We start from the raw sequence: 23,310 nt of genomic DNA, 5'->3' as shown, positions 1-23,310 counted from the left end.
GCTCAATTTGTGATGGGTTGCTATATTAAGGTGCTGCCGCTCAGCTGCTTGTTGTACCTTTTACTTCAAAGGGCCTTACTTCTTCAATCATGCAGAACCCCTCAGGGAGACCTGTGTAGCTGTTTACTATGACTGTTTGTTCACAAACCTCCATCTTTACAGGGAGTAAGGAAATTAACCTTACAAAGTATCACCGTTCTACTGTATTATTAGTGTTAGTGTTCAAGCATATTTAACTTAAGGATGCTAGACATTACTTTATACCTGGCACCATTCACACTATTGTCTGAATATTACTGAACTAATCCTTCCCAGACCTTTGTATTACGGAAGTGCCTAGAAACCCAAAACAGAATTAATATCCACTATGCTCAACACATACAGCAAGATCTCACAATCTAAAACAACGCATTTGAGGAAGTTTTTTTTTTTCCTTTGGATCATAGTAAAACTGCTGGAGGATAAGAACATAAGAACTGTCATGTACTGGTTTGGATCAATAGTCCATCTTACCTAGTATCCTGTGTTGACACAATGGCAGAGAGTGTATGCTGGAAGGGAGAGTGAACTGGGTATGACCAGGGTTTTTTCCCCCACTGTTCCTCTCTCCCTTGCAGCCTCCATCCAGCATTTAAGGTCTAGGATACACCAAAATACTACTTTGCAAATCACTCAACTCAACTGGGTACTCAGTGCAGATGTGAACAGGCTTTGAGGAATTCCCTAATTATACTCTAGGAGACATACTTTTTAAGATGCTGAACATCAACAATTTCTTAAGTCAGTGAAAGATGGGCTTTTCAATAATTTCAGCAGTTACATCCCACTAAGCCTCTAAATGCTTAAAAGAAAGGAGGGACAGCTTCTCTTCCAAAACACTGAACTTCATTTAATATCTCTTACAAAGTGACATTTGAAAAGCTACCTGATTTTTCTTAAATTTGTATGCTTGATTTGGTTCCTTACTAGACTAGGATTCTAAAGCATTCTCCATCCATTGACAGAATCTGTCCGTCTCACAGCTGTCAGCCAACTGCCATCAAAAGAGCCCTCCTCCTAAAGCTGAACAGGGCCAAAGTTTCTGCCCTGCGTTCAAAAACACAGCTATTAAACAGTCAGGGATGCATCACCAAACCAGTCGTGATGGACGTCAGGGAGCGTACAACATGGATCAGTCTAGAAATAACATGCTCTCCCTCTGAAGCCCTGTTGGAGACAGGCCTATTTGTTGTGCAAAGGACAGTGGATCTAGGTCCACCAAGAGAACTATTTCCCTCCCTCAATCAAGGAAGCCATAAGAAACACAACCACTGATTGCAAGGACAAAATAATAATAATAATAATAATAATAAACAAACAAACAAACAAGCAAGCACAGGATCGTGGGTCAAAGGTTGATAACAAGTGTTCTAAGGGGAGACACTGAGTAGATAACATCAGCCAGCACCCACTGCCCATGAAACGTGTCCAAGGAATGAGTGGATGCCGCCCAATGAACCTGGCCTGCCTAGAGGAGTGACAGAAAAATGGCCCCACAATTGCTCAGATTCCCCCTGGCCAGAGCCTCCTTCCTGGTCTGGTAGACAGAAAATTTATCCAGAGACAGGAAGAGGTTGACCAGGAGATCCTGAAACCTGGTGGGGTGTAAAAAAAGGTGCAGAGAGAAGCTCAGCCAGAACCTCAGGAGAAATGTTCCTGAGGAGGCAGTAGAGATGCTGTAGCCTGACATACACATTGTAGGCAATTGACAGGATCTCCCTCTGCTGACAGAAGTGGTATCAGTAAAGCTTGCCAGATATATGTCTGCAGAGCTCTGTGCAGAAGCCACAAGCTTGGGTCCCCACTGGCTCAAAAGATCAAGGTGGATTACAGGCTGGCTCACTGGAGACCCACACCCTTGCCAAGGGTGTCCTGTCATTTGGTGTCTCAGTGGAACATGTAGACAGGATGGTGGAACCTGCAGAGCATAAGCATGTCATAGACAGGATAGTGGGCTAGATCAGAGGTGCTCAACCTCCAACTCAGAGAACCTGGCATCTGGCCCACGGGGCACACTATGAGTCAAGAAATTTAGCAGTAGAGGACCAGTGGCAGTTAATACCACCACCCATCCCCATTGCCAAAATCCCCAAGCCCTGTAACCCTCTCCCCACATGACCACACCCCCTTCCCTCTGTGCAGCTGGTTCAGGGCCAGCTCATGCTCTCTTCTCTCCTTCCCCCCACCAGTCTGGACCATACTCCCTCCCCCACACCCTGGGAGGACTGAACCACACTCCATTCCTCCTTCAGGGTTGGGCAAGGCCCTTTCCCCTTAGGGGTGAATCAGGGCTGGATCATGCCCCCTCGCCCCTGCAGCGCTTGGTTGGGACAGGATCATGCCCTGCTTCCCCCCTGTGCAGCTAGATCAGGGCTGGACTGCCCCCCACCATGTGGCCAGATGGGGTCCCGTTATCCTGCCCCAGGCACCAGAATGGGACCATTGGCCAGATCCAGCTTCTAGAGGGACCGGATACTGCCCATCTGGCCAGCTGGATAAAAAGGTTGAACACTACTGAGCTCCTTGGATCGCTGATTTAACCAAGTATGGCACTTATGTTCTTAATTCCTGCAGAACATCAAACCAGTGATCCATCTAGCCCAGTATCCTTCCCAACAGTAAACCATACCCTGATGATTTAAAGGAAGGGGGAAAGAAATCCTACAGTAGACAGTAAATGTATACTGATAATACTTTCACCTAGCCTGAGAATTTTATTCTGAATGTTTCGAATGGTTAGGTTTGAAAAGCTCTGGTAACCCCATACTTCGCAGCAAGAACTTGAAATTCAGTGCTGGCTTTGTTTCATGAATGTGCCTGTTTCTAATATGAAAAAAATGCCCATTTGACCAAGTTATAAGACTGAAAACTTATATATTCACTTAGCATGCTCAAATTCGCATAGTCCGTAATGCTGAACAGACAGCTAATGTGCCATCCCAGTAGAGTATACCTCATCCCTCACACTCTTCCTTACAACTTGACTGAAGATGCTATTCCCATGCACCAGGCCAGGGGCTAGCTATACTGCTAAGTCAGACTTCTCTAGTTAAAGGACACTTCAGGCCAGGGTGGGCCTGAGCACTAGAACTGAAACCCGACAGCCTTGCTCTCAGTGGGCATCTATACACGTGCCCCAGGGTGGAGGGGGTGCTTTAATTAAAGCGCCCGCAGCATCACATATATTCAGCATCCCATGCTTCAGAATGGCAGCAGGGGCACGCTAACTAAAGCTTGACAAACTTTAGTTAAAACACCCCTGCCACCATTTTGAAACACGGGGATGTTGAAAACACACGGTGTGGAGGCTGCTGGAGCATGCTAATTAGCATGATCCAGCAAACTCACAGCAGACTTGATTAATCGAGTCTGCTCCAACATGTGCTAATTAGTACATGTTGGAGCAGAGCTCCATCACATGTGTAGGTGCCCAATGGCACTACTGTTGCCACTTAGGCAGGCCAGAGAAAGTGAAAGCCATTTCATTTGATTATAAAAAAAATTTAGCTAAATTAGGGAAGACCTGAGACAGTGAGACAGTAGATGGGGAGACTATTATTAGGAAGTAGTACATGGGGGAAGGGGAAAGGAGGATCAGCTGCAGAACTGGGAAGGTGGAACAGAGACTTTGGGTAAGGGAGATCAAGAAGTTCCACAGAGATCCCAAATTAAAAAAAATACAACCTGGGGGAGAAAATGAAGAAGTAGAGACTGGGACTAGTTAAGCAAAGATAATGTGACTGAGACAGAGCCAGGTGGAAAAGAAGGCAGACGGCAAAAGATAAAGCTGGTAGACAGCACACACATGCACGTGCATACACGCACATGCGCGCACACGCGCACACACACACACACACACACACACACACACACTGGAATTCACAATTCTTGGGTCTCGCCATTCCTCTGCTTTCAACAGGTATCTGTGTAGCAAAATGTGTGGGTCAAGTCCCTATTGTGCTGGAATGGAAAAACGTAGCCTATAATGCATTCATAATGATATTATGCATAGCATCAACTTTTTCAAGCTCTAAGAACCTACATAAAAGGAACACCAAGGAAGCAAAAGTTACACAGTCAGCAGCTAGGAACTATTAAAAGTCAAGTTGGCTGTGCAACTTTAATTCATCTCCTCCTCATCAATATGTATTTTAAATATTCTTTAGTTACATGAGCACACTTTTCCAGTGTCTGCCTCATTTCAGTGCCCAGTACAGACTAATCTGACAGATGAATTAGGGTTGTGAAGTAAGAGAGATTGCATTCTGTAAAATAACTCACTTGTTGAGAAAATTGGAGATCTGTACTTGAAGAAAAGGAATGCAGGGGTAGAAAGGATGACCTCACTGCTGCGGCAGCTGAATGCTGATCTGGAAGACTAAAGATTCTCTCTCCACCTCTGTCAAAAGAGTTCTTATACAGTATTAGTCAAGTCACTTAAACAAGATTTTGCACAGATGGCTGCCATGTTCTTCACTTTCTGAATTCCCAATTTGAGATCCGGAATCCAATTCATGGAAGTGCTGAACACTCACTGAGAACACTCATTCGTCCATATCTGTGGCCTGAATGGAGGTCATACCCTTGGACCCATCCCTTATTAGGTCCATATAAATGACTTGCAGAGAAACAGCAACAGGCAGCTCAACACGTCCTTCCCAGTCCCTGATTGGCTCTCTAAAGACCAGCACAGTAATCTTAAATCCCTGCCTGGTTCTTGCCCAGTCCCATCTCCTGTCCCTGTCTGGTTTCTGTTCAGTAATGTCCCCTGTTCCTGTTCACCTCAGGCTCCTCATCCACAGATTTTACTTAAATTATGGACCTTTGTCTAGTATACTAGCTCCTGCCTCAGTCTCTCAACCCTTAGACTGGTGACCTAGCTAGTCAGCTTAACTATTGGACCAGACTGCCTGCGCTCTAGTCCTGACAAAACTGCAACCAGTATCAGTGGGATCTGTGTTTTGAACATTAAATTCTATATATAATACTATGCACTGGGGGGGAGAGAGGGAGAAATCAGGTCCTAACCTGGGCACCCAAGTTTAAAGGAAACTTTTGGACTTAATCACCATTTGCCTCAGCTCTCATTAACAAAAAAAAAAAAAGGGGGGGGGGGGGAGGAAATAACACCTTCCTTCACCGAAGTGTTGTAAAATTTGTCATGTTTGTGAAGCACTCGCATACTACAGTGAGAATTATAGAAAAGCAGGTGAGGAAATAATTCTCTCTATACAGCAAGATCTGAATAGCATGCAGTAAATAAAACCTGGAAACACAATCTTGTACAAAAAGACTAAAACAAAACACCGAAAAGCAGCTCATTAAGCACAGTCCATCCTGAACACCGGATGGAGTAGGGGCCCTGTGGAAGTCTGACGTGATTTTGTTAAGAGACTTTATCTTAGTGAAAACAGATAAGAGAACAGCTTAAAGCAGGTATATCAAACATATGGCTATGGTCTGGACCAGCCTGTGGTGCCCCATCATCCAGCCTGAAATGCTGTCTCTGGGTCTAATCAGACCCACACAAGTCACAACCTGAGCCCATGGCACAGAGATGATCCACAGGTTGAATCTGGCCCATGGACCCATTCCCACTTTCCTCCCCCTCCCTCACTATCCCCCTTCTCCTACTCCAGCCAGTCTGGGACCTGTGCCACATCCAGCACAGATCCCAGAGCAGCCAGAATAGGAGCCGTATGTGCTGCAGTCCTGCCAGAGAGGCAGCCACTCTGTAAACGGTGGTAGCCCCTGCCGGTCTGCTCCACGTGTGGCACCTACTCTGGGACAAGTGCCACATGTAGCACAGGTCCTGGACTGGCTGGAGCAGCTACAAAATGAGGTATGCTGAGGGAAGGGGTGGGGGAGGTTTCCATGAGCATGATCCAGCCCATAGACTAGCCTCACACCACTCAGCCAGCCCACGTTGCCAGATGAGTTTGACAACCCTGACAAAGATTTCACAAGCAACCACGATTTTAGTAGTTCCTAGTTTGAGTCCAAAATTTTGCAACATTACTGCTCTTTTAACACAGCTGTGTTTAATCATCTATCTGAAGTTTTGTAGATTTCCATTTAAATCTCAAACTTAGCCTCCATCATATATATATATATATTTTAGCAGCAAATTCCACGGGCTAATTATGCATTGTGTCACCTAAGTAAATGCAACAAATCTCACCAAGCCCTTTACAATCGTGTCTACCAAACAAGCTAAAGGAGTCACGTGTACAAAGTTAGTATTCCACAAGACCCTCAAAAACTTGAAATATATCTGAGCATATGTATCCCCTCCTTTCCAAGGCTCCCATGCACAAAATTTTAATTAAATCTGAATCAAAGGATTCTGTAGTTTTTTTGTTTCTTTGTTCAACATAAAGCTAAATATTGTCTCCTGTCCACTGTAGGTCCTCCATAATACCAATTATGGAGATAATATATGTTTAGTCCCTAAGAAGTAAGAATTCTTGAAATTTGTGTCACGTACCTATCTTCTTATGCAGTCACATTTGAATCCTAATCTCACCATACAAACCCTACTCTGACAGGCCACACCAGTGTGATCTCTACTTTGCACTTAGTTACTTCTATTTTCAGCAAATACACACTTAAGTACCTGTTTTAACAACTACAGGAATCAAATTTAACTCTGAAGAGTTCTATCAAGAAACACTCCTTACATAAGAAATTTTCAGACTTGATCTAAATTTTAAATAACCCCGGCCATGTCTTCACAAGCAATGTGTTATTCCATTTGAGCAGTTAACATGCAGATGACCATGTCTGAAGCAGTGGTTTTTCCTTAGGTAGCAGCTTTAATTTAAGCAAAGATTCTGACAGTTTCTTAATTAGGGAAAGGCAAAATGTTCAGTTCAAATTTTTAGCTACATGAAATTTTAAAATCTTGTCCTCAAGGGTTTTTGTATCATTCTAACTATGCTTCTTAACACACGTAGTTAGATCAGTACAACCCCACAGTATCAATATATAGTTATCAATATAACTGTAAATATACAGGAATAAACTATGCCTGTTATAAGCATCTTTATAATGATATAACTTCAAATTTTGAAATGGTATAACATCATCACATCCTTAATTTGAAGTCACATTAATACAAAATCTAGATTTAGATCTAGTCTGAGAGAATAACAGGTATGTTTTCTCCAAAGTACAAGACTGTAAAGAAACTATCATTCAAATCTGGGATGTACATTACAAGATTTGTCTTTAATTTTTTCAAAATTCAGAACCTGGAGTGTTAGAGATACTAACTAGCAGCTTGAACAAAAACTTTTAAGTCCTAGTCCTGGCTCTGACAAGACACTTCCACTAGTCTTGGAAATAGATTGAAGGTGCAACGTGGCCATCTAATAAAACTGAACTGACTACCTAACAGAAGCATTTTGAGGACTACAGTTTTAAGCATAAAAAATCAATGCCCATTACAAAAAGGTACTTACAGCTAGATTATTGCTATTTCTGGGAGGAAAGAAATATAGCACATATATTATAAAGCTTCCAGTGACAGCTTATCATGAGTAATTTGTTTCCATCCAATTCAGCCTATATGTACTTTTCTTGTGTGCTTTGTTCTGCTTGTGAAGTACTTCACATACAAAACTATAGGGAAAATTCTTTGAAGCAATGTTAAATGATTTAAGTGGTTTTTGTTCTCCTGTTTGTTCAAAGTATTTGGTGTTTGTAAGACATAAGAGATATTCAAGATTCATTCCTAGACACCAAAAGCCTTGTTAAAGTAAATGGCATTGCCATAAAATAACAAACCTTAAATGCGGTTTCTATTAAGAGGTACCTGCTAGATATCAACAGTTAACAACTGTTAGGAGTCTAAGTACTAATATAGCACTGCACAGCATGACTTACATTACCCCTGCTTTTTCACCTATTACACTTACTTCTTCTCAATTTAGTAGCAGAGGAGAAAAGAAAAGAAAAGAAAAAGGCCATTCACAACAGTTTTTCTTGAAGAATGATAGAGCACAATTAAAATTATAGCAGTACCCACATAGATCTCACTATAGCAAAACTTCCAGCTAAAGAAGCAAAACAATATACAAACAAATTGGTTTTAGCTCAGACAATAAAGAAACACATTATGGAGTATTACTTGTTACCTTATTAGGTAAATGAAGGCTATATTAGGCATACTTTCCTCTATAGTTGGGACTGGAACCACAAGATACCTTATACCTCTTGACTGGGTTTAACAGATCAAATCTGGCATAGACACATTTAGGTTTTTCAACTAAATTCTTCCGTGTTTTTCTAATTTGGACTTTGCAAACTTTAACAGGTTTTTCAAGTTACTATGATATCCCATTACATAGTTCATACTTCTCAAGCAATCACTTCGGCAGTTCTCTTAATACACTTTCTTGACCAAAATTTATTAATTTATTTAAACCACTATCACAACTCAAACCAATGGGACTAGCCTTATTGGCACTAGTTTTACACTGCATTCAATTATTTCTTGTTTGTCAATTGCTGTTGAAATGGATTCACTTGTTCAGAGTTCAAGTAATATCCTTGCAAGTTCTTAGAATGTGTTGGAAAATAAACAGCATCACAAGCTTAAATCACATTACCAGTTCTTCAGACCACCATGTTTTCAATGCCAGTTGAAAAACAGTTTTAAAGTACAATATGAGAGTATGATTACAAAGCTGATGTCAAATCTGCCCCACACATATCCAAGCAGCATATAATGTACCAAAATAATAAGTTCTCTGAAACTAGATACATGATTCCTCTATCTTATTTCAGATCCAACTATTCTGTATGCATATGCATGTAAGAGACAACAAGGAATGAGACATTATGTACTTCTGCACAGACAGATGCAGCAGTTCAGAGTCCATCAAACTTTGAGTCAAGTCCACAAAAAACATCCTAAACTTTTCTGATCTTATTTTTTATCTGTGTTATTAAAACATATATTTATTCATAGATTCATCATTTAAATATTATATGAGTTCAACAAGTAACTTTATCATAACTCTCAAAATATGTGAAGCAGTACAAAATACAGCTCCCTAAAGTGTTCCTTCACATACAATGTAGACAAAGGACCATCTAAACAGGACAAATGGTATCAGTTTTGCATTTGTAAACAATTAAATACTTTTAAAATGCACAAGTCAAGTTTAGTTCCATCTAAAATCAAAAACTGAGGAGGTCTCAAAAGCCAAGCTGAATAAAACTGCATCTTCCTTAAACCTCATATTGTTAATATTCTCTTAACACCAAAAACCAGACCAGTCTTCCAGAAGTAAAAAGCAATGACTGCCTGAAGCCACTTCTGCCTCCGTAATTTGATAATATTTGATCCTAGGCCGTAATGAAAGGCATGCTGAGAAATTACACACTGGAAATTACTGAAGGCAAGTGCTTACCTTCAATCCTTTTTAAAGCTGACAGGCAAGTATCCCGGCTTGGAAACTCAAATGGATTATTACAGGTCCGAATGGTGTCACATTCACATTTCCCATTGATTATATTACAACCTGTTATAAGGTTTTCATTGCAAGGTTCAAATCCAAGTAGCTGGTCATCATCCCAATTTTCATCTGAAAAATAAAAAGGAAATCAATGTTTACTGTGTTTTCATACACAAGTTCAAATGCACTGAAGTTAGGCACAGGATTGAAAGCATTAGATTTCTTTTCAAACCTTTTTTTTTTTTAATTGGAATAACTTCTATATTTTTAAAATAATACCTTAGATTATACTTATTTTATATTAAATATAGGGCCAAATGCAACATAGGAGTATAGAGTTAGAAGAGCCATCATGCCCAATACCATGCTTTTGCAAGCAATAATTTATCAAAGGAATCCCCAAAATTAGACTGCAAACCCTCACATCCAATATAAGGAACAATATCCCAAACACCAAATACCCTATCAACAGACCACAGGTACAAGCAGGAAGATAAAGGGCACTACCAACACAAAATGGGAAGTCATTTGGTTAATATATTCTCAGAGGAGCCTACAAGGAAGGTCATGCCCTATACTATGGTGGAAGGCATGCCTCCTCCTCCCCAAATCCATTCCAATTTGACCAAAAAATCCTTTCTGAAACAAGATGCTTAGAATGTGAAGTCCAAATCTTGTATTTACAGACTTATTTCCATATCTTCATACTAATAACGGTGTTGGAGTTTGCAGGTAATTGAATTCCGTGCATGGGTGAAAACAGGCACTTAACACTCTTATACTTTGGCTAACTGCAATACCTTTTGCGAGCTACTTGAAGTCAGAATGATTTAGCATAGAAACAACAAGCGTTCAAGGCAATCTGGAATAATTATGTTTATGAAAGGGAAGTCAAAATAGTTTTATTGAATCAGATAACTAGGCATGTTCAATCCAGCTAAATAAAATAATAGTTCATCTAAAGCATTTACTTCTTCAAGAGGTCATGTCAAATACTCTAGCAAATAAGAGCTGGATAAATTGCAAGCAATGGTCATGACCAAGGAACTTTCTGATATCCAAACGTGCTCCTCACTATGCTAGAAGAATTGATTGAAAGTCACAGGCTCCTTTGCCACCATCTGTTAATGGAGGGTTTGGGGGTTTTTTGCTCAACGGCTGATACTATTGCTCAAACAAGAAAATATAGTTCTTAATCAAATCCAATGCAAATATGATAAATGCAAGTTTACATACAGTTGAAACAGATCTAGTTAAATACAATATACCTGAAGAGTAGAACAAAATACACTGCAAATCATCCTTCTATAAAGGGTGTTGCAGTTTCCAAGAAAGTCTGCAGACAGTACAGATAATGGGAAATTGATTTAAATTTAAAGCAATAATAAAAGTCAGCAAAGGTGCAAAGGAGTTTCAAAAATAATGCAGAGCAGTTAACCTCTTTATGGGAGGAAAGTATTTATTTACAAGCAAGTCTTGGGCAAGTCACTTTTGTGTACTCATTTGCAACATCTGTGGCCTTTGATACAGAAACACAAAGTTGCCTAAAAACATATAATGGAGCGTGTGCATGTTTTCTCATAATATTGTAACACTACTCTCTTCTATACAGATATCTGTACCTTTTGGTTGCCTCAGTTACCGTTAAGACTGCAATTTTTGGAGCAGTATCAAGAACTGAGACAGAACGAAAGGTATGTCTCTCTAAAAGGTCAGTGTACTAGGTCATCTCTCTGTGTTCAACTATGTACACCTGGTTGTGGGAGAAAAGGAGGCAGGACTTCACCCTGGTGCACAAGGAATAATTAACTACATATGGACTTTTACACAGTATTTCCTCGCTACCTCTCAGCCCATTAAGCCCCAGGAACAGTGCCTAGTCTACTGTGCACTAAACTCCAGATCACTTCTGTTTCTCCAGTGGAGATGCACGTCAAGCATCTGCTATGGATTCTCCAAGTGATACTTTAAACTGTCCTTAGCCTAAGAGCAGGAACCACAGCCCAAAGTATGGTTGGGCTCCTAGCAACTTCAACTAGCGCCTCCATTTCTGTTCATAACATATCAGGATGGAGCCTTTCCTGGATAGCAGTAAGATGGGTTGGGCCCTGTATGAGCAAAGACAGTCTACATTTAAAGAGTTCTCCACCATCAGTTGGGAAGCAGAATTCTGATTTATTGATGACACAATGCCTGGAGCTAGAAGCAGCAGGAACTGTGGCTCTGGTCAGCTGCAGGATTGTCTGGGTCCCAGTATTACTAGACAACAACTATGTCTCTCTCCAATCTGATCTTATGACCTTAGTATTTATGGCAAAATGAAGGAAGTTGAATAGATGTGCTGGCTTATTCAAACATAAGGGTTTCCAAGAGGGAGTTTTGGTCTCTCTCTATTTGGTATTTTGTTCAGCTGAGAAGATATTCATAACTGATGGCCCCATCTTGGGCCACAGCCGATTATGTACCCCACCACAAAAATGTAATCCAAGTCTCTCACTCTCAAAATACTACAGAAGCCCCCCTGGCTCCAGAGGCTGGATCTGGATCATGAGGTTATCAACCCCTCGTCTAGCAAGCAATTTTGTGTGACTTGACAACACTTTCCTGGTTGTCCACTTTCCTGACAACACATCATTTCAGTGAATGGGAAAGATTATACAGATACTGCCCCCCCACTTTGATTCCTGCTCTACCCAAACTTTAAAACTGCCTGGGAGAGGCAATGGCATTTCTATTACAGCAGCAGTAAGGGAATAAGGTGACTTCATGGCACATAATAGCCAGGGATCCAGGTTTTTGGTTTCCCATGGAAAAAACACAGATTTCACCTTTTACCCAAGAAAAATGCAAAAAGCCTTCTGCAGGCTGGCAGAGTTCCAGATTGCCAGGGACTGGGGGGAAGCAGAAGGTGGGCAGTCAGGCAAGGGGTGCCATGTGCATGTATATGGCCACCAGGCAGCCTTGTGCACAGCTCTGGCAGGAAAATCGGCAGGGGGGAGGGATTGAGGTCACCCATAGGAGGAGAGGGAGTGAGCTGGGCAGGACTTGGGCCGAACCTACTGCCAGCCGGGCAGTGTGTGGGGCTTGGGTCCTGGGGCTGGAATGAGCAGCTACAGGGCCCCAGCGGGGAACAGAACAGGGCCACATGTGGCTCACCCAAGGGGAAGGGGGTGGGGCCGGCTCCCAGCCATTGCACACACTCCCATGAGGGGAGGGAGACCCATGACCCCCAGATCTGTGCGTGGATTTGGGGGTTTTTTAATCAGAATTTGTAGGGTTTTTTAATCAGAAAAACCAGGATACCTAATAATAATCCACTTGATTCTTGCTAATGTTTCTTTATTAGATAGGTGTTAATGAACCGGTCTCCTTTTTAATGGTCTTGAAGTTCCACTACTTCAGCTATTCTTTCTTCTGCAATTATGTTGTCTGATAGACATTCCTGGTAATGACTCTCTCATTTCACAGCCTTGCAGACTACTTTTAACTGTAGCTAAAAACTTTAACTCCCATGTGGTAATATTAACTCCAGTGAAGCACTGGAGGCACTGTCAAGACACTCAGGAAGACCAGAATTTGATTTAAAAATCTGAATAAGTACATTCAACTATGCTGACCACAGAACCAGTGACAATCTTTTTCAACTAATTTTAAACATTTTTGCCTAGTTCCTTGTGTTTTTTTTAAACTTAATATATTACTGAACATTCCAAAGAAGTTATATTGATTTTTGCTTTGATCTTAAATGGAATTATACAGCACTTGACCCCCAGCATATTAGTAAAGCTTCTAAATCCTCTTTCGCCGGAGAAAAATGTGTTGTGTTATCTGTGATGATGCACCACACAATCTGTACCCTCCTTTTCAAAATCTTAGATCTGTCCAGGTATCTTATAATGATCTTTTCAGTAAAGCATAATTTAAAGAATTCACCAATCAAACAGTCAAACAGTGAGACAACTAAGTTAGCTGGAACACTTATCTCCACAAGACAATGGAACTTTATGTTCACTCTTTTATGCTGTTAACTAGTACTAGAATGCCAGCATAAACCAAGAGACGCATTCTTTTAACACAATGCAAGTACAAGATATTTCAGTTCATACAGAATATACAGAAATCTGTTGAATTCTTTCCATGTGCCTTTCCGCTATCCTGATTCAGGATTAAAGGAGACCCTTCCTCTGAAAAACCACTGCATTTCTGACTTTTACTCAAACTACACTTCTGACGCTTTCCTTTGATTTTTTGGAAAACAATGCTTCATTTTCATGAATGGCTCTTTCACTTTTTTCTATATAATTCTATAAGTAGAGCTGCAGGATGGTGAAGTGTCTACTTCCCTGACTTCTTTACAATACAAAAGCAGTTAGGAAGATTCGTAACTGAACACTCTATCATTAGAAATACAGTATCCATGGCTAGGGACAGAAGTTACACATAAACTAGTATAAGCTATTGAAAACCAGTTCAAATCTGAAACAACAAAATTTCAGTGCACATACACTGCTTTCAACATGGCCAAAGCTAGTTTAAAATAAACCTGGATGAATGTAGTATCAGGATTTACTGATTGAGGTTAAATTGGTTTATTGCACTTCTGTCCAATATCCCCTCCAAATTCAAGTGAACTCACTGTCCCCCCAGCATCCCAGAATGCTTTGAACCTCACCCCAGGAACCTTCCCTCAGAAGGTTGGGCAGGCTAGCTTTGGCCCAAGCTGTCTGCTCTAGCTGAGCAAGGAGGCATGCTCTAAAGCCTGCTAGCTCCTAGCCTGGGCCACTGCAGGCATGTGGCTGCATTTTCAGAATCAGAACTGAATGTCCATTCACTTGGTTATTGGTTCAACCTAAGCAGCTTAGACTAACCTGCAAAGACTGAATCGATACAGCCTCAAGCCTTTTGACTGTCTGTACTTAGCCTATGAAAAGAACTGGATATGCCCTTTTCTAGAGAGAAAAACTACAATTGTTAGCAACTACCCTAAAGCTTTGTCTTGATACACAGGCTTGCAACATACCAATCATGTGCTGAGAAAGTAAACATGCAAAGAATTAGTATAACATTACTCCTGAAAGGACAACGTATAAAGGGAGACACCAACTTGAAAGTGGTGCACTGAAATTGTAAGGGAAAGCTTTAATTTTTAAGTTACTTTGTAGCAAACTTTCTTCTTCCAGCTTCTTTGCCTTTAAAAAAAAAAAAAAACCTGTGTATATTCACATCTTTTTTCTGCATGCTCTTTCAGTTCATCTTCATCCAAAGAATTTGCTTTTCAAATCTTCATTTTCACTCTGCTGGACATGTAGCAGTACTTCATGTTCAAAGACAAAGTCAACATACTATTCTCCCCCCACTATCCCTTATCTCACATAACATATCCTTTTCAAGATAGTGAAGGAAAAAAAATACACACTACAATCCCAGGGGTCCCATAAACAAGCATGAACACTGAAAGTTTAAACATACTCTGAAACCACATGTATAATCTTCAACTAATCTCCAGTGCACATATACTGCTTTCAAATGTACAAGAGTTTCCTAATGTATTCTTATAAGGTTAAACACATACTTCAGTTAAATGCATGTAATTATTTCCATTCTAAACTTTTCACCTACTTGTAATTTTGTGAAATTTTGACAGCTAGGTTGAATTGTACAAAACTAGAAATTAGAAGGCAAGTGGGAAAGGAAAATGAATGAAAGTGGCTCAGCAATTTTAAACAGCAATGCTGTTTTAATTCAGTTTTAATTTAAAGTTTTCACACTCCTCAGAGTATCAAAACTGAAAGAGCTGAAGGATGACATTTGAAAGTGGCAAATAAATCACCCTTGCTGGGTGAAATCTTACTCCATGCCAGGCTCATAACTGTCAAATCAAAGCTAAATTCTGAGAACATGCATTAAAATTTTCCTAATCTTGTGAAGCACAGTCCTAAGAAAAGACATGTTGCACATTAATAGAGTATTGCTGTCCACTGAAACAGTCAATTAATCGTATGAATTAAGAACAACTGGGACTCCGAAGGAATCCTGGAAGACCTTCTAAAGTGAAAGGGTATGCGTCTCCTGCTTCCACAGGAAGAGAACACCACAAACTTAGGGAAGAGAGGATGAAGGAGTAGAATTTACTACCACTACTTAAAGGGAGGTAGGCTTTTTTCTAAACTAGGGGTTCCCAAACTGTGGTATGTGTATCCCTATGGGTACGCAAGCTATCCCTGCAGGGGACAGGGGAGAAATTGTGTAATGGCAAATTTAATTTTCATTATAATAATAATTGGCATTTAAGGGGTTGAAATATAAAACATACTGGTAGGGGTACACGGGCAGCCAGTAAATCTGGAAGGGGGTACGCAGTAACAAAAAGCTTGGGAACTTCTGCTCTAAACCTAGAGAATGTACAAGAGGAAAGGATATCCATGAAAGGAGCTTGTGCTTCTATACTGGTAACAGCACACCCATACTGAAGTCATGAATCAGAGGCTAGTGCTGATAAAGAAAAACCTTTTACAAAAGGTTTTTCTTTAGGAAAAAAATCGCCCATTTGCCAAATATCAAAATCATGTGAAGTGCCAGTTCTGATAATATATTAATTGGAAAAAAAAGTTTTTCAAGTTCTTGATGAATCTATGAAACTTCTGGTCAAAAGTAGAATCCAATCAACCATAGAATAATTGATACCCTAAGGGTAAGGACACATTACCTGGGATGTGAATGGGAGCCAGATCTCAAGTCCTTGCTATGCCCAATTCATTGCAAGGCCTTAAAAGTGGGATCCTACTACCTATATCCTGGTGTCTGACTCTTTGGCACACTGGGCAGGGCAGTCTTGGTCCTGTTGAAACTGCTCAGGTTATTGGCTCTTCAAATATACACAGTTCAGAGGCATTTCATACCAGTATGTATGGGGTAAAAACTGAGATACAAAGAAGTTTTCTACCCAGTTCTAGCAAGGACTGCCCACACTAGGCATACACACAAACCACTTAACGCAGGCCGGGGAGAAGAGGGAAGAAAGAAAATGAGTAGGACAGTGATAGAAGGTTCCCAAAAAGATCACTTAAATTAGTCCAGCTTATGCATGTTTTAATATTATTCCTAAGTCATTTGTTTTCAGATCTTCTCTACATTGTTCATATCTTCATCTATATTGGTACAACTCTTTTGCAATTTTGTTGAGAGTCCCTTCATATTTGACATTTTAAAAAAAGCTGAAGTTCTTGAGTCTCTACATAAGAATTTCATTCATTTTTTCCCCCAAAGTCAACCTGCAACCATAAGGACTAAAGGAAAAGAGGTTTGAATAACTGTTTAAAAGTCAGATGAAGATAAAGAGTCCTAAATAATGGTGTAGACACTAATTTAATATCATTTCTTGATAGGATAAAGGACTCAGATAAGGTGCAGTGGACTCTATTTCTCTAGACCAGGGCTGTCCAACTTCTGGGCAGCTGGCGGCCACGTGCAATGGGGGTGCTCCCAACGCCACAAAGACAGCTCCCCAGCTGCACAGGCAGCCTACCCTGAAGCCTGGGCAGCCCAGCCTCCCCGCCCCTGGCTCCTACCACCACATACACCATGTAGGCAGCCCAGATCTCCCATCATGTAGGCACCCTAAAGCACAGGCAGCCCAGCACTCTCTCACTCCATGCTATCAATGGCAGCCTGGCTGAGGGACTTTGCCCCCAAAAGCAGGGAACAGGAACCAGGGCCAAAGGAAGAAGGGGAAGCCTGGAGACCCTTGCTACCAGTATCACCACCACAAGAGCCACAGGTGGAATGGCAGCCAGGCAGGAGATTGTGGGTCACATGTTAACCCCCTCACAGACCACATGCAGCCCACAAACCACCAGTTGGACAGCTCTGATCTAGACTTGTGGTTAGACTCCAGGCATCTCAGTCTGATGCAAGACCACAACAGATCAGAATGTTTTTGACACTACGGATTCCTATTTGAAATCTCTGGTTCTATCTGGTGAATCACATGTAGATGCCAGCACATTTCTCAGTGCTACAAATACAAAGCCCCTGTTGCACTCTGGCTGAGAATCACCAATCTAAACCTAAGCCAAGGTTTTGATTCTGTCTCATAAGCAGGGATCCAGGTTTTCTATTCACCATGGAAAAGAAGTGGTAAAACATGGATTTTCTCCTTTAAAGGAAAATGCAGGAAACAGCAGTTTTCTCCTTGCGGGTTGGCAGAGTTCCAGGAGAAGGGAGATAAGGCAGGGGGTGCCACATGCATATACACATGCTTATAGCAGCCACGCAGCATGAGATTAGCTCCCGCAGGTAAGTCTGGAGGTAGAGGGCAGGGGATTGAGGCCCCCATAGTGAGGGAGGGAGTTGAGTAGGGCTGGGACTGGGGGTGCTGCCCAGACGAGGCAGTATGTGGAGCCTGGAACTTGGGACCCAAGGACAGAGTGGCACCACACAGCCACAGGGCCTGGCTGTGGAGTGGGATGGAGTCACGGGCAGCTTGTCCAGGGGACAACTGGCTCCCCACCACTACACGCACTCCCCGAGGGACATGGCGGGGTACGCAAATCCCCCTAGATTTGTGGGCTGGATAGGGGCAGATGCAAGCTGCTTGCTACAGGCTCAGGGGTCCCCAACCTCCTACCATCCCCCCAGGGCCTCTGTGACCCAGCAGGCTGACTTGACCCAACAGGGCAGGGTAGGGAGGCTCAGTGCCACACCCGGGAGGCCCACACCATGATGGGAAGGTGCCCCCTGCCCACCTGGCAGCAGCCGAGTGTGGTGGCACATTGTTGTTATGCCCCCTACTGCTGCCCAGTAGGCAGGGACACCTTGCCATGGCACCACGGGGCTCCCAGCTACAGCATCGAATTTCCCTACCCAACTCTGCCCTGCCGCACCAGGTCCCACCTGCTGGGCCTCAGACATCCCTGGGAAGAAGGCAGCAGGGTGGGGAGCCTCAAGCCCACATCATGCAACCTATATCTGCCCTTCCCCCGCCACGGGCTCCATTCCAGCCATGCCACCTGTGGGACAGGGGTAGCTATGCTCCATACTCCACTTGGGCCACAGCAGCCATCACCTCCCATGAGTGACAGTCTCAGGTGCTGCTGCAGAAGGGCAGGAGACTGCGGACCTAGGTCCCTGGCTCTACAGCCCTGGCAGGTGGGCCCCCCCCCCACCCCACTCTGGCAGGGCTGGAGACTGAGAGCCAGGAGTGAGGAGCACCAGCAGTGCCGGAGGGAGGGCGGGAGCTGTGGGCCAGGAGAGAGGCACCAGCAGGGCCCAGGGGACTGTGGGCCAGGAGTAAGGGGCACTGGCAGGGTTGGGGGATTGTGGCCTGGGGGGGGCAAGGGGAAGGAAAACAGCCACAGCTGGATCCTCATTCTGGTGAGTGAAGAGGGGAGGGACAGCTCTGATTTTCCATGATAAAATACCCCAAATCAAACGCCAAGATGTATAGGTATTTAAAATGTATTTTATTATAGTGATTAAGCCACTGGTAGGTTTCCAAATTGCTTTAAAGTTGTAAATATATCAATTAAAAAAGTGTGTTCAACTCTCACTCACACAGAGAAAACCAGGATCCCGGCTCATAAGAAATTACTGGACAGCCTGACAAGGAAGAGGATCAGTGCTACATTCATGAAGTGGATATGGAGCTGACTCAAGGGAAGACCTCACTAGGTTATGTTGAAAAGGCTGTTACTGAACTGAAGGGCACTCAGAGATGTAAGGCCTTGTTACATGGTAATTCTGGGCAACTCCTGGAGCTCTTAACCCAGGGGCAGGCAATTATTTCAGGTGGAGGGCCACTAACTGAGTTTGGGCAAGTTGTCGATGGCTGCATGGGTAGCCCTGCCCCTTGACAAGTACCCCATTCCTGGTTGCCATCTTATGACCAGAAGTCCTACCCCCTAACCTTTGCCACCAGAAGTCCCTCCCCTTGCCCCCAGAATTACTCCTTTCAGCAAGGGCTTTTGCCATCTCGGAACCAGAAAAATACCAAATTAGATTCTAAAAGAAAACATCTACAACATTCATTAATTTAATTTCAAAAAATATTTTTGTCCTGATTTACATGCGTTTGTGTAGTGTACATAGAGGTGATTGCACAATAGCTTAAAATGAAGTCATATGTTGTGGGGGTGGGTATACATTTGTGGGGGGTTGTGGGTGTGTGGGGTGTGGGAGAGTGCATGGGTGCATCTGTGGGAGTGGATAGGTGTGGGAACATGTGGCTGTGTGTGGATATGTGGGGTGTGGGTGGGGTAGGGTGGCTGGGGTATGTGAGGAGGTGTGGGAGGCTGTGTGTATGGCAGTGAGAGGGGGTGTGCATGTGCGCATCTCTCTCTGATGGGGTGTGCGTGTGTGACTCGCCCTACGAACACACCCCTTCTGCCCCTGCCTACACTCACACTTCCAGCCCCGGGGTACCGGCATAGCCCATGCTCCCCAGTCTGGCAATGCAGCTAGGGGCCATGTGATGCTGGAGCAGTGCGTGGGCAGGAAGGCAGGGAAATGACTGGGGGTGGAGCAGGGCTGGGCTGCTTGGTCCTGCCGGCTCCCCCCTGGGTCCTACTGCCCCTGGCTCCTGTCACCTTTGACAGGCAGCCAGAAGCAAATAAATATTCATTTACTAAATTTTTTAGGGGCCCCACAGGCCAGACAGAATGGTCTGGTGGGCCACATTTTGCCCACCCCTGCCTTAACACCTAGATTGTCCACACATTAAAGTGGCTTTAAGCACTTGTTATGTGGCTCAAAGTTAAGCCACTCTAGGTCAGGATTTTCTCTGAACTGTACTACCTAGCTCCTGTTCCATTAAGGTGTGGCCACTCCCCACAGATGTACTGCCCAAGTTGAAGCCCTCCAGTATCCCAGGATCTCTCACACCCCCACCCCACAGAACATGGATAGTGACCTGTCCTGGCTCACCAGCCCTCTAGTGGCAGCTCACAGCTATAGCTCCTAGTTCTACCCCTACTCACCAGGCCACTAGTGTGAGGGTCAGCTATGTTTTTTGGCACAATGCCAAAAACACTCACATCCTCGACCTGTAAAATGTTAGTGTGTCAGGGGCAGACTGTGGCAAAGCTGCGTGGGGCCTGATCCTTGCTGTGGCAGTACAGCCCTGGCCTCTTCCCCACCATCTGCTCCGAGGCTCACATGCCAAGCAAAATACCTTTGCATGCCACTCTCTGGCACCTGTACTGGGGGCTGCCTACCCCTGCTCCAGTGGCAAATCACGGCTGTGCAGGTGGGGAAGAGTCAGAGGTTTCTAGACTTAAGGGTGTGAGTGCTCTAAAAACTCCAAGCTGGCACTAACACAGGTGAATACTTGTGTGGCTCACAGCATAAGGTGTAACAAGGCCTACAGCTAGCCATGTTAGTCTTAAGTCAAATAGAAGGCAGACAGACTTGCACCTTACAGACTAACCAAAGTCGATATTATATTATATTATATTATATAACACAAGCTTTAATAGGCTAGCGTTCACATTATCAGATGCTGTAAAAGAACATGCACAAAGCTGTGTATAGAAGAGAGAAAGAAATCTGAACACCAAAAACAGAAGGAAGGGGAGTGGGAGAGCGGGGACAGGGTAGTGCAAGGAAGTGGCAAACATGCAAGCAATAAACCCAAAAGTTAATCCAGGCATGGGCTAAGAATCCCTAGTCCACATTTAAACCACACTCAACACAATTCAGTCTCTGGATGATTTCTTGTTCCTCAATTTCCAATTCAAATGAGTTTTTAAAAGGTTTGCTGCCTGAGAAAAGTCATGCGCTCCAGCCAGTGATAGACTGTCCAGGGAAGTTAAAGCATTTTGCTGCAGACCTGAGCGTCTTTCTGCAGCTGATGTAGATCAACATTCACTTATTCCGTCACACAGGAATGCTCCTCTGCTGTCCACATTGAACAGATGGGCGACTGTGAGCAGGTGATGGCATATATGACATTGGCAGAACTGCAACCAAGTGAACCTCTGATGTTATCATATATGTTGTTCAGTATAGTGATGTGGTCTATATTGACATTTGGACAGAGAAGGCATTTGGGTCTGAGGCCCTGCTGAGAATAAGACGTATATAGCCTGTTGCTTGAGGGATGCTGTTAGAGGTTGGCTTACCTGGAAGCCAGGACAGGTTTATCCCCCATGGCTGCTTTGAGACTGTCATCCTTTTCCAGGAGGAGACTAAATGTCATTGATGATGCATCTCAGGGGTTCAAGCTGAGATTCTGTTGTTCTTGTCCTATAGTTTCTTCAATGAAACCAAAGCTATCTATGGCCAAGCACACAAGAAGCCATCCCTCTGGAGGTCCAAAGATGGAATGTCGCCCTTTAAAGGCAGCTCCACCATCAGTGTGTGGTTGAAGGAACATTCAAGAGCTTCTGAACTGAGATTCTACCAAAGATAATACCATCATAGCCACTCCACAATAGCCTATTAAAGGTTACCTTGCAGGCACACCAAATTATAAAGAAGCCTCCCTAAACCCTTGAACATATGAAGAACAACAAAACATGTGGTCCTGATAGAACACCAGCTGAAATTTATAAGCATGGTGGGAAGAAGCTCTCTCACCAGCTACATGCCATTATTCTGAAAATCTGGAAATATGAACAAATTCTCATTGACTTGAGGTGGTCAGAATCACAATTCAAGAGGAGATGGACCAGACTGCAGCAATTATCATGGCATTTCACTCCTGTCTATAAGCTGGGAAGATCCTCACCTGCATTTTCAATAGATTTACTCTCCCTGCTCAATAGATTCAATCTCCCTGGAGATTGAGCCCCAATGTGATTTCTGACCATTCAAAGGTATAAATAGACATGATCTTTGCTGCTAATTAGCTCCAGAAGTGCTATGAAGTGCTCTTTACATCTCCTTCATTGACCTACGGCCTTTGATTCAATCAACAGCGTGGTACTATGGAAGATCTAAGGAGGTCTGAATGCCCACTAAAATTTATTACCAGACTTCTTGATGACATGACAGCAAGTGTCCTAAGCAAAGGCTCAAAAATGGACCCCTTCACCATTAGGACTGGAGTCAAGCAAGGATGTGTGATCACTCTAGTGCTTTCTTCCATCTATATTGCAGCTATATCATATCACATTGCTGCCAGACTTCCATCTGAAGTCAGCATCCAGTACTGCATGGACCAAAATCTCTTTAATATCAACTGGTTATGTTCCAAATCCAAGACACCCAACCCCTCTGCTACTGATCTTCAGTACTCTGACAACTGTGTCATGTGTGCCCAACTCAACTGAAGGGCTCAAGGTCACTCAACTGTTTCTGTTAAGCATAAGAAATGTTTGGACTCACCATCATTGTCACAAAAAACAAAGATACTTTACCAGTCCACTCCAAACTAACCACCTGCTTCTCCACACAATTGTTGGAGAATGTTCAGGATTTGCTATACCTGGGTAGGCAACTTTCCCAAAAAATTAACCTCAATGATAATATTCAACACCAAATAAAATCAGGCAGTGTTACCTTTGGATGTCTTTGCAATTGTGTCTTTGATGACTGTGACATCAGGACCCAAACCAAACTTCTTGTCTATCATGCTATTGTCATCCCTACCCAGTTACGGGTATAAAATCTGGACAATGTATCAGAAACACCTGAAAGCCTTGGAACATTACTATCAGCAAAGTCTTTGGAAAATCTTCCATATCAGTTGCAAGGACAGAAGAACAAATGCCAGTATCCTGGCATTTGTTAACGCAAACACCACCAGCATTGAAGCCATGTTTATACTGCACTAGCTCTGTTGGGCAGGACATGTCATTAGGATGCCTGA

General features: G+C 43.0%; 1 protein-coding gene across 1 annotated transcript in view; it reads right to left on the bottom strand.

Annotated features, from left to right (window-relative positions):
• The window catches only part of CRIM1 (cysteine rich transmembrane BMP regulator 1), a 359,396-nt gene extending 336,323 nt beyond the window's left edge, over positions 1 to 23,073 (bottom strand). Inside the window, exons 1-2 of the mRNA XM_025197632.1 lie at positions 23,001 to 23,073; positions 9,459 to 9,632 (exon numbers count right to left, since the gene is read on the bottom strand). Of these exons, the coding sequence (XP_025053417.1) occupies positions 9,459 to 9,632; positions 23,001 to 23,073 (247 nt within the window). The remainder of the gene's footprint in view (positions 1 to 9,458; positions 9,633 to 23,000) is intronic.
• Between the last annotated feature and the right edge of the window lie 237 nt (positions 23,074 to 23,310).

The sequence above is a fragment of the Alligator sinensis genome, unplaced genomic scaffold, assembly GCF_000455745.1.
Source record: "Alligator sinensis unplaced genomic scaffold, ASM45574v1 scaffold489_1, whole genome shotgun sequence".
NCBI lineage: Eukaryota > Metazoa > Chordata > Crocodylia > Alligatoridae > Alligator > Alligator sinensis.
Note: the sequence above shows the minus strand (reverse complement) of the source record. Positions and strands in the feature narration are given on the sequence as shown.